General features: G+C 38.5%; 1 protein-coding gene across 4 annotated transcripts in view; it reads right to left on the reverse strand.

Annotated features, from left to right (window-relative positions):
- Positions 1 to 18854, reverse strand: part of ASPH (aspartate beta-hydroxylase) — a 215430-nt gene that overhangs the window by 151291 nt on the left and 45285 nt on the right. For 2 of the 4 annotated variants that reach the window (XM_032316772.1, XM_032316774.1), the window contains exons 4-5: positions 9077 to 9118; positions 6129 to 6719 (exon numbers count right to left, since the gene is read on the reverse strand). The exons of 1 other annotated variant lie outside the window; for it this stretch is intronic. In XM_032316772.1, the coding sequence (XP_032172663.1) occupies positions 6361 to 6719; positions 9077 to 9118 (401 nt within the window). In that variant the 3' untranslated portion in view covers positions 6129 to 6360. Of the gene's footprint in view, positions 1 to 6128; positions 6720 to 9076; positions 9119 to 16578; positions 18300 to 18854 lie in introns of those variants that run through there. One more of the 4 variants, XM_032316773.1, reaches the window with a different exon arrangement.

An 18854-nucleotide genomic window follows, 5' to 3' on the forward strand; every position in this document is an offset into this window, starting at 1 on the left:
CTGGATCATGGAGCTATCTACTCTGGCTGAAAATAAAGGATTCATTTTTCCCAAGAGTCTATTCAAACCACTTCCTCAACAAAATCTGGGAAAGTGAGAATTACAAATAGGACTTCGAAGACTTAGCCCATAAAAGCTAAGACATTTTAAAAAACTGGCTTATCAATCTTTGGCATACAGATTCAGTAGTGACTGAAGAAAATTTTGATCTCACCAACCTAGGTTACGCCAGATGCTGAGATTCAAAGCGGAAGAGCTTAGGACTGCTACTACTTCAAATGCAAGTAGTCTGACAGTGTAAATTACAATACCCCAAGAATAACCCTAATAGGTACATGAACTTGAGAAATATTCTGGAAAACCGAAAAACCAGAAAGACGCACATACTGATGGGCCACACTCATCATCATTGCAGCTCCTTGCTTGTAAAATCAGCAAATACAGATCTTTGCAGGTATCCCAACTGCAGCCCTGTCAAAATTCTGAACCTGTCAGAAATTAAAAAAGCTGCCCCATGATCTACCGTAAGAGCCATTCCAGATTCAAAGCGTCTTCACATGATCCAACATCGACAGCCAGCCAGCCAGAAGAGGACGACCTCAATCTCAGAAGAATGAAATTGCCAAAAGCACTCCTAAGACGCTGGGTTTCAGGACCGCTGAAGGGTCTCCACCAAGACTGGAACTCAGCGGGCTCGCGCGAACACATGCAACACGCGACAGAAAACAGGAGCTCGGGTTCACGCACCGAGAGGGCCGCCGCGGAATTCCACCTGGGAATACTCCCATCTTGAGCAACTACCACAGATGCAGCCTGCCTTTCCGCAAGTATGGGAAGGGGATAAAACTCTTGTCTTAGAAGGCAAGAATTAAATGAGAGAGTTCAAATCCAGCAAATACATACCCATTTTCTTCCCACAAATTAACTTTTCCCTTCATTTCTTCCAGAAGAGCCAAATTTACCACCTTCCCTGCATGCATACTACATGAACACAGCGACCGGCAACCTCCCAGTGGTTAAAGCATCCTGCAATCACAGAAAGGCCTACACCTGTCTTCAAAAATTCTTTTTAGTATTACTCAATGGCATATACAAAGCTGAAGTATTTTTACATGATCTGGGCTTTGTATGTTCATCATTCGATAAATCTCTATTGGATGCCTATTATCCTCAGCTCTCATGATAGGCACTGGACATAAATCAGTCTGGTAGGAAGCAAAATCCAGGAATGGTGCGAAATGATGAGCGTGATAACTGGGAAGACACGCGCAGTGTCCTCTTCCCTCCCCCGCCGCCCGGGAGGATCGGAGAGAATGTTAGTGCAGACGTGATGAGTCAGCTGGATCCTGCAGCAGAGGTGGGACATGGCCCACTGCATGAGGGGGAACACATTCTAGGCAGAGGGGAAGAGTGGGCAGTGCTGGCATTAGCTGGCTCCAATTCATTATTTTCTTCCTCCACCCCTTATTTCCTAACATTTCACTGTAGAGATGACAGTCACCTTTGTCACTTGTATCCCCAGTGTCTAGCACAGTCTGGAATGCTGCAAACACTCAGAATATTTGTTGAATGGATCAATACACGAAAAAGAGAGATGATACTGCACATGGGTATTTATCAAAAATAGCACAAAAGCTTTAAGTATATGTCTTCCTAAGATTTAAGTACATATCTTTCTCTCATCTCTTAGGGTACAAGAGCAGTAATGTTTGAGGCAAGGAAGAAATAAATGACAGAACTCTATGATGTACAGATGCTAATGTAGAGTGATAAAAACACGTAAAGTGAAATCAAATGAGGTATGAAATGAGAACAAAGAAAAGGAAGATAGAGGACTTCCCGCTTTGTAGGGCTTACAAGATAGAAGCTTTTGTGAAAACTGATTTCTATGGAAAAATGATACCCCAATCGGTAATAAACATCTAGGGCACATGGTTTTACCTTCAGGCAAACAGAGGAAGGACAGGAGACTTCTGAAGACTGTTACTGGGGATCTTTTCAGATTACTCCAAACGAGATTTCCACGAGAATAACACTTAGCCGATCTGCTACATAACACCCGCCTTTCAGTTTCCCAAGAATGAAAACCTCTTTAGCTAGAACACGGCGGGGGGGGGGGGGGGGGGGTGAACTATGTGCCAGCTCTTCACGCAGATCCAATACCAGCTCGTTCCCACAGCCACATGACAGTATGACCTTCAATTTACAAATGAGGAAAACTGGCATTTCTAAGATGCATTTCCTAGTGAAATAATCCAAGTTAACCAATCTGGAGAATTGTTACCAGTGGAGAATTATTCCAGAAGAAGGAACAGTGGAGAACTGGGGAGAAAGGAACCAAAGCCAGGAGATGGAGCCTAAGTCACCAGACCCATTTCACAGAAAATGACACTACAGTTAAAACATTTAAAATTTTAAAAATCATACTTGTGTATTACTTTTATCTGTTTTTTAATGGAAATATATATATATATATATATATATATATATATATATATATATATAAAGAGAGTCCTTATCATCGAAATAATCATTACAAAAATGTCTGAAGGTACAGAGTTGTATGACTAAGCAGTGCATAACACTATAAAATATTTTCCATGAACTAAATACTTATAGACTGAATCCTCCTGGGTTAACTCAGGCATTCATCCTGAAGGATTTATGTCAATTTATCTAGCAAACTCTCCCTTATCATGAAATGTTGAGAAGACCACTTATATACAATGCAAATCACCCACAAAGTAAAACCAAAAATCTTGTAAAAAAAAAAAGTAGTAATAAGATTTCTAAACAGTGATTACTAACAATGTTGGCAATAACCTTAAATACACACACAAATCCTTAATGAATGAAGCAGACACTGTGCATCACAACAAATGAAGAGAAAAGGATGATATAGTTCTTCAAAAGAAGTCACCTAAATATTAAAGGACAAAAAGGATTCTTGGAAAAATTGCTAGGCTCCCAAATATTTTTATAAAACTGACCATCTTTATCTTTACAGTGACCCTGCCACTCATGTGAAACACTACCCTACAAAATTAAAGAAAATTAGGCCAGTAATGTCATTTCTCAGAACCTGATGTATCATCTCATAGTGTAATTCAAAGAAAAATTTTGTTTGTGATATGGCAAACTTACTTTCTTAGCATTTTACTTTTTCTTTTCAGGATTTCTTCTTACTCCCAACTACTTTGTATTAGGAAATTTTTGTCCCTGTTTTTAGATGCTTTTTGCAAAAAGTAATAACCTCTCTGGTTTTAATTATCCTTAGATAACAATATGAAGCAGCAGAATATAGAAATAACTATGCTCCAAATTAAAAAGTGAGTAAAAGTCAGAATACAAGCACAGTTTTAAACCCATTAATCAGGAGCAAAGTTTCTCCCACACTCAGTTTTTAGTTGACTAGTAAGTGCCAACGCAGTTAGATGAAGTGTGATCTCAGCTTCAATAAATTCAGCCGAAGCCTTCATTTACTGAAGAAAGAGGAAAGAAAGAAAAAAGGAAAGAAAATAAAACCATTCCCAGTTCATAAGAGCTCTTGAAATATATTTAAATGCTTTTAGTAGAGATGTACCAATTTAATTCTTAAGCTGATATTCAAAGGAAAACTATGACAGAAGTAAAATATTTCCAAGAGCTATAGCAAGCAATAGATAATGTGAATGTGCTACTGCTGATTAGGTTATTCTTAGATTTTTTCCCCCTTCGTTTTCTTAAATTTAGCATTTATATAATTTATCCCACATCACTTTTATCTCTTAAAAATCAGTGTAGAAATTATTAGAATGCCCTCGGTAAATGCAAATATAACTATCAGCCCTCCTCCAAGAAAGAAAAAAAAAAATCTGTAGAAAAAAATGACACTTAAAATTTGGTACATGAATTAAAAAATCAATCCATTTATCTTAGCAGCAAGATCTACCATCAGGATATGTTTCTAAGATGTTGTAACTTTCATGTGTGTGGTGAGTATCTGTTTTGCTGCTTGTCTGGTCAGTGCTCAGTTGGAGCCTCCCTCTTCTCCCCCCAGAAACCGTCTTCCCTGCAGGAAACATTTCCTACGGTTTTAGCGGGGCCCATTCCAACCCTCACCCAAAGCGCTGTGCACAGGAGACAGGCCGAGAAGATTAACCATCCCCAACTACAGGAAGGGTCACAAATGGTCACCAGACCTACCCAGTCCTGCTGCAATTCTCTCAGAGACTTGGTCAGAGCCATTCCAGAAAATTGGCTCTTTGCACTAAATAGAAAGATCTGTCTGGGGCCTATTGAGGGCCATCTTCTTCATCAAGTGGTACCAACTCCCGATAGACTAAAAAGTCAAGGAAAAGCATCAGCAGAGCCAAGACTTGAGAAGTAGAAGACACCCAGCTCTGATGACAGGTCTGGACTTGGATTTACCCACCCAAAGCCATTGCTCCTCTATCTGCCAACTAAATAAGCCATAAAATTCCCTGTGTGGTTTCCAATGTTCTGGTAACCAATAAAACAAAACCCTGACTAAACTGACACACGAAACCCCAAGTGAACACGTGTTACAATTTCTTTGGGCCATAGTTTTTGAACAAGAAAATAATAGGATTGGATTAGCTAGATTGGGTATTATTCTCTAGGATTTCCCTCTTGCTGTATAATTCTGTCAAATGGAATTTTTGTCAGCTAAATGTCTAAGTGCTTGATTTTAAGCAGGAAGAGTGCCAGCCCATAAGAAAATGGCACACAACACTTTTAGGAACATTGGCATTTAATGCTAATTCATTTCTGGTTTGAAATATCTTCAATTAGGCCAAATTGTCTGTTTTTAAGCTCTTCACAGAACAAGTTGAAGAATTATTATTTTTTAGGATTTATTTATGAGAGAGAGAGAGGGAGCATGTGCACAGTGAGGAGGGGAAGAGAGAGTGGGAGAAAGAATCCCAAGCAGACACCGCTGAGTGTGGAGCTTGATGCAGGGCTCGGTCTCATGACCCTGGGATCATGACCTGAGCCGAAACCAAGAGTTGGACACCTAACCGACCGTGCCACCCTGGCGCCCCCAAAGAACTATTAAAAAATAAATAAATAAAAGCTTTGTGGCAACATTTTAGATTCTGTTACAACAGATCAGGCCGCTCTTCTCCCGTCCGTAACTGAGTCTCACCGGCAGTCACAGTTAGAGATTTCAGACTTCATGCACAGGACGGCACAAACCATTTGTAGAAGTAGATTCTTATTGAAATTGCATTTTATTAAATGTCTTCTGATTAAGTTCTGATCTCTAGTTAGATCTCGGATTTGAAGCTCCTTAGAAATGGTAAACCACAATACAATCAAATATGAAAAACAGATGCCACTCCCCCCAAATAACTGAAAAACCATGTGACAGGAAATGAAAGCGTATCTTAATTTGAAATATTTAAAGTCTTGTTACTTCTGTTCTGAGTCTGTAAAAATATCATCAGTAAAGGTGTTCTAAAATTGTTCTTCTACATCAAATTGTTCCTTTTATTCATGACTGCATCCAGAGTTCTCAGAACAGTAGGCACTGCATGCACTGGCTGACAAAAGCAGGTGGGGAGGAGTGGCGGGAAGAGAAGCCAAGAGGGGGACTAGCCAGGAGGCATGGAGGGATGGAGGAGGAGGTAACAGAGCCAACAAAAGTTTGGGGAGGAGAGACTCAAAAGGAGAAAAGGGGGAGGAGAAGGAGAAGGAAAAGGAGAATCCAGGGAAGAGCCTGAGGAAGGGGCCACCCCTGAGAGACTAGGGGGAAAGAGGCCCCGAGGGGCTGCCCCAGGAGCCTGAGGAGGGGGAGAGAGAGGATGGGGAAGAAGAGGGGAAGGAAGAGGGGAAAAGGGAGAGGGGAAGGAGAGAGGGAGAAGGGCAGCTGAAGGGGAGAGAGAAGCAGGAAGCGTGAAGGGAAAGGAGGGAAGAAGACAAAGGGTAAAGGGAGAAAGAAAACCTCCCACCCACCTGACCACCTGTCACACCTGAAAGGCACTCTGCATACACACACTACGGAAAATCTTAACGTTCTTATTTAACTCAGATAGAAGTATTCAGTCGATTAAGAAGCTCATTACAATTCATATTACAGATATACATTTGTCTGGATACATGATCAATAAATTAATGAAAACTGAAGCTATGACATCACATTTTTATTACATGGTTTTTACAAGCATCATCTTTGAAACGGAGAGGCATAAGACAGTGCATCTGGATTTCAAACAATGTACGTACTGAGCACCAATAGATACACCCAAGGGCTAGCTGGAGCTCCCCAGCTGGAGCAGTACAAAATTTTCTATGCCATTTAGCAGCAAATCACGATGAAGAACATTACCATTTCCTGCGACGACGATATTACAGCTTTCAGTTCTTCCTTTTCGGGTTCTCCCCCTTGGCTGAGTGTGCATGTCCGCCAGAACTTTTCCCCTCCTTTGCCTCATCTTTGTCTCTGGACGCCATTTTACCGGAAGTGTCCTTGACATTTGTGGACTTCTTCCTACTGTCCTTGGCTTTAGCACTTCTGTCTAGGCCCACATTGTCCTTCTCTCTGTCCTTTTTCCCCTTAGGAGACCCTTTCCTGGATACATCTGCATCAGGAATCTTCTTATCCTTCCGGTCATCCTCCTTCTCCTTCCCCCTTCGTCTCTCTTCGCTCTTACTCCCCTTCCTTGGCTCGGGCTTCTCTTTTTCTTTCTTGAGCTCTTCTTTAGTGAGTTCTTTAACTTTCAGGTTTTCCAACCAAAGGAAAAAAAGTTTATTGAAAGCATCTCTTAATTCACAGGACAGTAATTTAGTGCTAAAGTATGGTCTTTATCTCTGCACACACACGAAACGGTCATTCAGAAAGAGACTTTCATCCCCTACTTTTAAATTGGCTAAAACCAGATACAAACCTCGACAAAGTATCAGCTACTAAAGAAATGCCAGAAACTTGCCATCGTATTTTTCCAACTTGAAACAGGTTATGACTCCTCTTAAAATAAGGCTAACATGCAGTACTATGAAAATGAATCCATCCATGAATGTTACACAAAGTGTTAACAACTCACATTTCACAATTATAATGACATAATTAAAGGAATACTGGCAACATTAAAAAAATTTCCCCAGCTTACAAGCATCCATCCAAAGATAATTTTAAAACTTTCAGTCCTAACAAAAAATTATGTCCTTAAAATAACTGTGCTTACAAGCCTTGAAAACAAATATAATGCACAGATTAAAAGGTAAATACCATTCAATTTTCTTAGGTAAGGAAAAAAACAATATCCACGGGCGTGAAATTTTAAATTCATCATCTGTAGTACTTCAAATGGACAAGTAGACATTCTTGTCTGCTTATAGCCAACATTATAAACTCAGTATTCCTTTAAGTATGTTTTCCAGTTAATTTATGTACGTACAGCCACTCAAGCCAACATGTTGTCCATCCATGCTCATAGGCAGGGGAGCAATTAAATGAAACGTACAGCTAATTCTCAGTCTCATGTGAGACCAATCCTGCTTTCAACCCGTTTTACATAAAGTTTAACAGAGCTGCTAGGAAAAGCTTTGAATTTCACCTTCTCGCTCTCTCATTAGGAAATACAAAAGAAGCAAGGTATTTACTGTATTACATAGCATTTAAGCAGAAACAAAGAGAACGAAAGATTTCTTTAATATAGTGTGGAGGATGTTTATGCCCATCAGAATTGCTTAAAATTCACATAGCTCAGGGGCGCCTGGGTGGCTCAGTGGGTTAAGCCGCTGCCTTCGGCTCAGGTCATGATCTCAGGGTCCTGGGATCGAGCCCCACATCGGGCTCTCTGCTCAGCAGGGAGCCTGCTTCCCTTCCTCTCTCTCTGCCTGCCTCTCCATCTACTTGTGATTTCTCTCTGTCAAATAAATAAATAAATAAAATCTTAAAAAAAAAAAAAATTCACATAGCTCAAAATGTTATTCTAGTCTTCCTGAAAATCTTACTAAGACCTTCTAAAAATATGGAACATTCCTAAAGAAGCAACTGTCCGAACCCTCACTGACTTCAGTGCTGTTTGCAGAGACAGAGATCACGCGGTTGCCAGAGCGTTATGCAATGCTCTACAATCTTGTTCTAAACAGATTTTACAATACTAAATTTTTAATGTCTGATTTGCCTCTCCAGATCAAGAAGTATAAATTCTACTTAATCTTTGGGCATTTATCTCGTAATTAGCAACATGAGAATAAAATGTAAAAACTGTTTTCCTTCCTGGGAATTATTCAGATGGAACACAAAATTAAAACATTAAAATCCCCTAATCTTAAGATTAAAATACAAATCACAAAGCCCTGCAAGTCACAGTCATAATGTTTTATCAAAAAACAAACTAAAAACCATATGCCAAGCACTTGAACACAAAAGAATATTACAAGTTGATAAAAACATGCACTTTTCCCATGCCCCTATCCCTAAAGGACATAAATACTGACATGTGAACAAGAAAAACCACAAGGATATAAAAAAAAAATGCTGTAACAATAAGCTGTTAGCCTACATATGATGGTTGTCAGGTACAGTAATTTTTGAAGAATTAAAATAATCAAAACACAGCAAACTCTACACCAATGAAATGCAGTACTGCAGACTATAAATCTAAGTTTTCGTTTCATTGAAAACTACAAGTGCTCACACTGGCTTTTATTAGGCTCTAAGATAGAGGGTCACCAGAGCTTCTGAAGAAATGAAATCAATCAGTGAAAAATTCATCTTTTTTTCCACTAGTAATTAAAAAAATTCAAACTAATGTTTTAGGTTAGACAGTATCAAGTTTAGATGTAAGTCTAGATATAGTATAACAGCACCATGATATCATTATATGTTTCTAAAGACTGTTACAAAAGTTTTGATACAATAAAAAGGAAATTACTTAAAATTATAGGCTTGAGGCAAGAAATTCTTTAAAGACATCTTGATGAAACTACTACAGGCCAAAGGTGCAACCCAAATCAAAAGGCAATGTTTAGCATTAGTAGTTGCATTAATGTATCTAAAAAATATCATGCAGTTTCAAGCATTTAACTTGATACACTCAATGCTAATTTGAAAAACAGAAAATACCTTTAGCCTTAGTTTTTCTCTTGGCTACCCCACCAGGTCCTTCTGTTGATATTTACAAGATGAAAATAGGTTATAAACAGAAAATATTAAGGGAATTAAAAATGAAGTATTTTTTAAAATATAATAAATATCTGTAGTTAAAATCAATGCCTCTTTTAAATTAAGTTAAACTTACCATTTAAAAAGAACACTCCTTCAACACATAAATATCTACCGTTTATGTCATTTTGAAACCTTACTTTCACTATAACAAAAAATGCACTGTAATCAGCCTATGATTCAGTCAACTTCATGACTCACGGTAGACCTGAAAGAATCGTGAGCTTAGAAAAACCTAATTGCCACTGGAAATAGCATTTCCCACTCAGCTGTGCCTGCACTGCCAGTGGCCTTCCGCTTGCACCGATGATCAATTACAAGCACCACACATGAAAGGACCAGGGGAGTTTACTGCCCTACTCAATTGTCACTCAATTGTCACTGCCATCCAAAAAAAATGATAGCATTTATTTATTTATTTATTTATTTGACAAAGACAGTGAGAGAGAGAGAGAGAGAGAGAAAGCGAGCACGAGAGCAAGCACAAGCAGGGGGAGTAGCAGAGTGAGAAGGAGAATCAGGTTCTTCACTGACCAGGGAGCCCAAAACCGGGCTCGATCTCAGGAGCCTGGGATCATGACCTGAGCTGAGGGCATACACCCAACGACTGGGCCACCCATGCGCCCCAAGGATAGCATATTTTGATAGAATTTCAATCTCTACTGTTTGAAAAATCATTGCTTTTTTCCTCCACAAACTCAAACTTTCTTTATAAAAAGAAATTATACAAGCAAGAATTACACCATCATGTAGGTATATGCTAAAGTTTTTCATTCTTCATCTAAAAATGTTGCAGTAGGGGCTCCTGAGTGGCTCAGTCAGTTAAGCGTCTGCCTTCGGCTCAGGTCATGATCCCAGGGTTCTGGGACAGAACCCCACATGGGGCTCCTTGCTCAGCGGGAAGCCTGCTTCTCCTTCTGCCTCTGCTGCTCCCCCTACTTGTGCTCTCTCTCTGCCAGATAAATAAGTAAAATCTTCAAACACACATACACACATAATAATTTATTTTAAAAAATAAAAACATTGCACTAGTTTGCTATTTCTTGTCCTGGCAAATAAGAGTTGTGATGGTGGGTTTAACCTCTAACACACATCAATACCCTACACCTCACAGTACACTTTCATTCTAACAGGCTGTATTTGGCATCCCAGTCAACTGATGTTCTCAGTTCTATCTCCTGATCACATATAAACGCTATTTTATACTCATGTATCAGCAAACTTTCCAAGGTGGCATTCCAAGTTGCCAACCCACTTCCTAGGCTCTCAGAGTGGGAGGTGTGGTGATTACTGGTAACCTCCTGTGGGGGCAGTACCATCTGTCCCTCAGTAACAAATGGCGGCGGCGGTTGGACAAGAAAGTCCCAAAGCAGCACCCACTCTGTGTTTTACAAAACCCTAGTCACACCCCCAACTGTCAGTATGAGGTGTTTTCACTCCCATATTATAAATTATTCAAATCATTCTTCATCCCTCAAACCCTTCCTCTTTCTCTCTCCATCGCAATTTGTTTCCATCCAGTGAGACAGTCCATTTGAGAATGGCAATTTATTTTGGTTGAAAGTACCATTATCATCAGATGGTAGCTGAAGTTGTGAGCACAGCGTAACATGGAGAGTTGTTCAAACACTATGCTGTACGTGTGAAACTAATGGGAATATTGTGTATCAACTATACTTCAATTTAAAAAAAAAGTAGCATCCTCATTATTGTGGAAAAAAAGTATTAGTGTATGTTTTACTACTGACTCCATTTTAAAAAGAAATGTGAGTTAACTGTTTCATATGGCTATCTATACCTGTCCAATTACTCATATACATACAGAATAACTAGTGTGTGTGTGTGTGTAACGAATCATTTTTCACAAATAAAACTTGAATCCTTCCTAAGCGCTGTTAAAAACAGATGCCACCTTATAAGACTGACTGCCGTCTTGGGCTACTCCCCACTAAATTTTATTTCAGAATAAAATACCAAACTTATTCTTGTGATACTAACTTTTAAATACATGGGCATATCCAATGTGCAAAAGAAACTAGCATAAAACATTAAAATGCTTGTTTGATGCTGTTCATGTCCCTCTCCTGACTCCTTCATGTTCTCTCAACGCATGCCCAGATTTTCCTGTTAAAAAGCAAAGTGGTAAGAATCAGACTACCCAACCACCAAACCCCACTGTCATGACAGCTGAAAGAACTGTATTGATGAAATGGCTGGAGCTGGGACACCTGGGTGGCTCAGTCAGTTAAGTATCTGCCTTCGGCTCAGGCCATGATCCCAGGGTCCTGGGACTGAGCCCCACATGGTGCTCCTTGCTCAGTGGGGAGCCTGCTTCTCCCTCTGCCTGCTCTGCCTGCCGTTCCCCCTGCTTGTGCTCTCTCTTTGACAAATAAATAAAATCTTAAAAAAAAAAAAAAAACTAGAGTTAACTTTTGACATTAATAAAATATTAGGTTAGTATTAGCTAAGTGAAACAGGATAAAGTAATGAGGCTTTATTTAAAACTTTTCCAGTTTGTGTGCAATGCACTATACAAAATTCCAAAGCATCAACTTTAGTTCAAGTTGATAAACTTAAAGAATACAGTCAATAAGTTTTCAATATTCTTGATGTGATAAAGACACAGCTAATATTTAAATCACAAAGATCACATCCAGAAAGAAAGAAAGGGTACAGACAGGAGAGAAAGCACCAAGCCTAGCACCAAGAAAAAAGGAAGTTAACAGAGGAGTGCCTACATAACAAGAAATGAGTCAAGAAACACAGTATTCTTCAAGTCAAAAATGTAGTATTAGGAAGGAAGTCAGGAACAAAGATTTAGGATGAAGACGTGACTGAATTGTTAGTTATTAAATGTCCCATAAAGTTCTTCAGATTACAGTTTTACAAGCAGTAAAGACGTGGTCACATTACAATGAGACAACATTGGTGGTAAAAGGGTGACCAAAAACCCAGAGTGCTAATACGGGCCCTTGACTCTTCTTCTGAAGACAAAACTGATGATATGTGGAATTTCCCATGGTTCCTAAGGGACAGAAAGGAATAAGGGTTTGCAAGATTTCACTGTGTCTGCATGTTTAATGGCTAGAGGGAGAAAAAGGCATGCCTCCGGGAAACAGGAACAGAGCTAGCAAGAGAGAACTTATAATGAGTCCAGAAGATGCAGGGGGAGATGCAGGTAAAGACTTAACTTGAGAAACCACAAGATGCAACATCTGCAAAAATGATCAATGAAAGGAAACAATGAAGAAAATTCTGAGAATAAAGAAATGTTGTAAAGTGTAGCAAGAGGAAGACAATGGAACTGAAGCCAAAGATCACTATCTTGGTAAGCAGAGAGCAAAATCATCTTTCCAGAAGAATAAAGTGACCCTGGAAAATGGAAGATCATGGGAAAGGTTTTGAACACATACTGAAAAGAATAACTCTGTCACTGCAGTGAGCCCCTTACACAGGCTCAGTTTGGGTAAATTTAGAATAGATCTTTTTCCATAAACGATGTGAAGCCCAATGGTGGAAGGGTTAGTGGTGATCCAGGATATAGAGGAAAATTAAAAAAAAAGTTGGGGACATTAGAGAAGAAGTAGCCCCAGAGAAAAACACAGGGCAGTATATAGGATTTTTTTATGTAATTTTATATAATCCCTAATTACAGAGATAATTAAATTTGTGACTATGGTTGATGTGGACTCCCTTTACAGTCAAAAAATCAACAAGCATGCCCTATTTTTCTCTCCCTACTATGACAGCCAATGCCCAGGGCCAAAGAAAAGGGGGGATGGAATTTGTCAATCAATAAAATTCATGACAATATAATGTAACTCCTTAAAAATAGTTCCAAGTAGCATATAGAAAATTATATCAATCAAAGCCTAAAAGGGAAACACTTTGGTATTCTGTAACTCATTGAGATGAAAGTTGTTTGTTGATAGAATATGTTCCAACTGAAGGCAGTCATCAAAAAAGCATCAGGAAGTAGCTGCAGCCAAAGGGAATGGCAAAGAAGTAATCATCATGTTCTTTACCTCCTATCGCCATATGGTTACTCTGACGGTTTTTAAGGTAATCAATGTTAATAGCTCTGTTAGCTTTTTGAGAATTTTTTAACAGGAATTTTAAAAAACAGGTCTTATGTTCTGCCCTTAAAACATGAGTTGCCTAAGAGTAATTAATGTTATTTTGGCAACGGCCCCAGAGCTACTATCCCACACATATTTTCAAGATGAAATGTTCTGTATCAAATTAAAATGCTGAATCATTAAGCCAATGGTTGGACCTGTGCAATGGACATAATTTTAGAGGACTGACTCTGTTACAGAAACCTAAGTAGCTACTACAGGTTTCCCGAGAGCTGGCCATACACTTGGTCGGCTGGGTATCACTTAGTACTCTGGTCACTTCCATCACAACCACAGTCCCTAGTGAGACCCGTGAGTCACCCTGAGCTTCAGTTTCTCATCTTCCTCCTTCCCATACTGAACCATCACAATTTATTTCAACACTGACTACAGGTAGCAAAAATAACAATTATAATAATAATAAAAAGAAAGGTCCCAAATGCCTCAGTAACAGTTCTCTGCTCTAGGCAGACTGTTGCTCTAGAATGTTTGGCTAAAAGGCATGCCAGTGCACTAACTACACCAATTTCCTTTTTATCTTTAAATATAAGTGTAACAATATTATCACAGACATTTTTGAAAAAAGAAAGCTACAAACCTTCCAATATTCTACAATAAGTGGGGAAGGGAAGATTGGAACATAAGAAAAGGGAATGACTCAAAGTTTAGGAAGGGATGACATCCAGAGACCAGAAGTTTGCATGAAGAAGCAGACTCAAATAGGAACATAAAAGACCCTGGAAAGCTCACCATGAAGCTCATCAGAAGACATCAGTTAGCATAGGTCAGTTTCCCATATGAAATTCAAAATGTTATTTCTCTTGGGGGAAAAAAGGTCCAATAATTTTTTCACTTATTTAAGTTGGTTTAAAAAATAAAACCATCCATGTTTTCTTAGACAATGGGTAACTTCCGAGGTTATCACTCATCAAGACTAATAACCCCAGCAAATACTTAATAAATATTCTATGTTGGACTCAGGTTTGAAGAGGGATTCAAATGAAGCCTAAGACTTGGTTCCTAACTTCAGGACCTCACAGTCTAGTTAATATCCACTCCAATGTATTACACTTGGTTATATAAGGATCAACAAGTATCAGAAGCAAACAGTTTGGCATACAATTATGTCAATCAACTTGTGCTAACAGAGTCTGAGTCAGTGAATTTTATGAAAACTCTCCAAATAATGCATTGTAATCAAAGAAAATTCCACAGCCCAAATCACAGAAAACTACTTATTTTGTAGACCGGGATCTTATTTAGAAAAGATCATGGGGGTGCCTGTGTGACTCAGTAGGTTAAAGCCTCTGCCTTCAGCTCAGGTCATGATCTCAGGGTCCTGGGATCAAGCCCCGCATTGGGCTCTTGCTCAGCAGGGACCCTGATTCCCTCTCTCTCTCAGCCTGCCTCTCTGTCCACTTGTACTCTGTCTGTCAAATAAATAAATAAAATCTTAAAAAAAAAAAAAAGAAAGAAAGAAAAAAGAAAATATCATGATATCAATCACCAAAAGGTGTTATCTACCAAGGAATCAATCAAATTAAGAATAGCTGCCTATGCCTACAGTTGCTTTTGAGAATTCTCCAAAGCTTTGGGTACACAGAAACATTTTATTCAGTCTAGCTAACTGTAAATAAAAACAAACCAGAATTCAAGCAGAAAAGTTGTCTTACATGTTTGGATACAGCTCTATGAGACAGGTAGGTAATTCCGAGAAGAATCGAGTACAAGATGAAAAGGCAGGATCACCCAGCATTCCATTATGCCCGAAGCATTGACGTGATTCTCCCAAACACCAACCTGGCGGCAAGGCCTCAGGGATTCAATACGACCAGCACCCAGAAGACGGCTCTCCAACTGACTCATACCCCACCACTCCTGTCTCGGAGAAAATCAGGCCTGAAGGAAGCTACAGTGCAGAAAAGAAACCCCCAGAGTGCCACTTTCTTGTTTTTGAGCCAAACTTCAGAGAACACAACTGGACACATACATAGCAATGGGTCTCAAGAAACAAGCGGGCCAGGTCTGAGGAGGCAAGATGACATCTGTATACAGAGTTCATGCTGCCAAGTTCTGGGTGTTTTAAGTTAGAAAAGCAGAGTAAATGTGATACAACTCCAAACTCCATTCAACTACAAATCAGTACTCAAATGTACAGAATTTTGCCTTTCTAATAAGCTTAAAAGGCATAAAGCTAGGGAAATATTTATACTATGAAATGAAAATAAAACAATAAATCGTTAGAAAAATTAAAAATCATAAAGATACAATAAATAAAATTTAAGCAAAGTAATTTTGATCAGCTTCAAAATACTCTACACTAGTTTTGCAAACAACTTTATTTTTTTCTCACAAAAACAAGTCTTTGCTACAAGTTGAAGGAAGTCACAGAAGTCAGGGGTTCACCAGCTCCCTAGGTTTTACGTTCCTCGGAGACTTTTCAACAGGGCTGACTAGCGGTGGGGTACTAGATAAAAAGAAAATTATCTCTTCATGTCATTATTTTTCACTTACAAAAATAAAGCATAATTAATTTCTGTACATAAAACATGCATTAGTATCATTATCATGACAAAAAAAAAGAGCCTGATGAGAAATTAATGATTGCAAACATCTTAACATGCAAATTTAGTTCATTTACTTCTCGAACTCATCACAAATCTTCTAGAGTTAGTAGTAATGAAGCACAGAAAAACAAGACTGCTTTAAAAGATACATCTCAGACACCTGGCTATGTGAATTTCATTGAGTGAGGCCCAAAACTTTTTTTAAATTAAACCTAATGAAAGTTGGTATTTCACAGTACTCTGGCTCAGAGTGGAAGACACAATCAATATGCAGAAAGACTACATAAACTTTCAAAAAGAACATTACTAAAATCATACTTTTGTGTTCCAGGATATTAACATTTCAAAATCTGAAGCTTTTCACTGTCAGAAACATGAACAGAATGAAACATACTCCCTGAGTAATCAGGGAAAGACAAACTAGAGTTTTACTACGTGTGCAGCCATATGCAAAAGTAGCTTTAAAATAATGCTTTTTAAGATGACCAAGTTGCAGTTTCTTCTGACACATGTAAGTCGTGAGCAAAGGGGGAAACGGATGTGTTTCCTCCAGTTCTCATTTGGTACTTTAAACTCTCTGGCTATGGCTGAGTTACGATACATACTTACAAATAGCTGGGGGCGCCTGGGGGCTCAGTGGGTTAAAGCCTCTGCCTCTGGCTCAGGTCATGATCCCAGGGTCCTGGGATAGAAGCCCACATTGGGCTCTCTGCTCAGCAGGGAGCTTGCTTCCTCCTCTCTCTGCCTGCCTCTTTGCTTACTTGTGATCTCGGTCAAATAAATACAAATAGCTGGATAGCCTGATTGCCAACAGAAAAACTAAATTTGTCATGTTCCCCTCTGAAAAAAATGCGTGACTTCTCCACTTACTGAAAGCAACTTGGTTACATATTAAAACGCAAGGAATGAGTATTTGAAAAGAAGAAATTACTAGAGTTAAATACATAAAAATGTTCAAAAATAGAAATATATTCAAATTTTCAGCTCAATGAGGAATCAAAGCCAAGTTAAATTTCCTAGAGGCTCAGAGATTTAAAAACACAAAACTGCACTCCCTAAAATGGTAGCAGAAACCAGAGGTCCTAATCGCTTTCAAGCGGTAAGGGAACAGATGAAATCTCATTTTATGAATGCATGTTATATAAGGTTAACATAATTCCTTTTGCTATTACTGAAGCAAACTCATTTTAAATGAACTGATTCAAAAATGTTTTTTAAGGTCTTCAAATGGCAAAAAATGTATTCTCCTGAAAAGAATTACCACTTAAGTAAATCTATAAATCTAAAAACCATTGTTCTACCTAAGCCAAGGGTGATAGCCACTTAATAAGGAGATACATGGAAAAAAATGAAAAAAGACTTATTTAGGATGAATAATTTTAATATGTACAGCATTATTTAAGATACATATTCACATTTTCCCTCTTGTGTAATATGCCTGCTTAAAAAAAAATACAAATTACTTTCTCTGGATGTATATTTGGAAATAAAATTAAAAATAAATTTTGCTTTCATAGACAAATATTCAGACCTACTACTATCTGAATACAGTAGTTTCACTACCCTAAGGCAAAAACATGGGGTTATTTTCAAATTATTTTAAAAGCACCATTAGTACAGAATTTTACACTGAAATTTGTATTAACCTATCTGACAAATCAGTTAACCTAAACAAATTACAATAAAAAATATCAGCATGTTAACGAACCATCACTTTACACATCAGTCATCTTAAAGATCAACAGAGAATCATTTAATTTATGAATCATGCTGGAAACATTTTTATAATCAAGTCCATTATAATCATCTCAATTAATAGTGTGTTAGAAAGACAAGCATCAAGGGTTAATCACAAAACAATTTGCTATGAAGCTTCTAAATTTAGTGCTGTGAATACAACATAAGTTGAAACAAAACGATACAGAAACCAATTATACCACCAAGAATATCATTCTCAATGCACTTTGCAGACTACTACAAGAATGAGGAATGCCACTTTCTTCACTAGAAGTGGGGGAGCCAAGCAAGGGACTAGCTAGGAGCTGGACTGGGGAGAAAGATCACATGGTTGCCTTGTACGGTTTGATCACAGCTGCCCCACTGCTCGTGAAGCCCTGGGTGAGCAAAGGAAAGAAAGAAACAGGACACTGCTGCAGGTTTTCACAAGCCAATGACTTCAGTCCCTGAATCAAAGTTACTGGTTATGTAAATCCAAAATGACACAAGTCTTGCCCTGAACCCCTTCGTTCTGTGACGTACCATCAACACCATCTGCGGTTTCGCTTTCTTCTTCTTCTTCTTCTAGCATTTCAAAGGGAGTCATTATATCATAGAGAAATGAGAGGAAACCATAAAACCAATCTGAACTTTCCTCTGCTAAAATATTAAGGACTTCCTCAAGAGAATCAATATTTTCATTACTGCCATCTTTGGTCAGGCCTACATAAGAATAAAGGAAGAGAGAAAGAGAAAAGAAGGAGAGCAGTTAGGTGGAAAAAAGAAGCTGAGGAAGAGTGATCTCAAAAAGGACGTGCATCATGGTCACAGACGTTAACAGAAAAGGTAACTTCGGAAAACAAAGAAACCGATTAAGATCCACACCTTACAATCAACTCTCAATCATGCACTGCAGGAAAGGCACAATTCGACCAATCCTTGCCACTCTTACCAGCCCCTAGCCAGGTTTGCCTTTCCCTCATTAGAGAATCTACAGCCCCAAAACAAAACTGTATTCGCCAAAATTGACTGATTAATGTCAATGGGAAGAACGAATAAAAGTAATATGAGGGTAAAAAGATCCTTCTGGACAGCCTCCATGTTTGCTGATTTACCAACCAGATATTATCGAGAGTTGATTATATAAGCATTTATTTATATCAATAAATATTCATTGAAGAAAATAAAAAGGTTCATTTCCTTACATTTTCCCCCTTCAGACATAGAGTTTACTTAAGAAACTCTGGGATTAATACGACTAGCAAGATTACTGTTTAT

Source organism: Mustela erminea, chromosome 16 (genome assembly GCF_009829155.1).
Source record: "Mustela erminea isolate mMusErm1 chromosome 16, mMusErm1.Pri, whole genome shotgun sequence".
Lineage (NCBI taxonomy): Eukaryota > Metazoa > Chordata > Mammalia > Carnivora > Mustelidae > Mustela > Mustela erminea.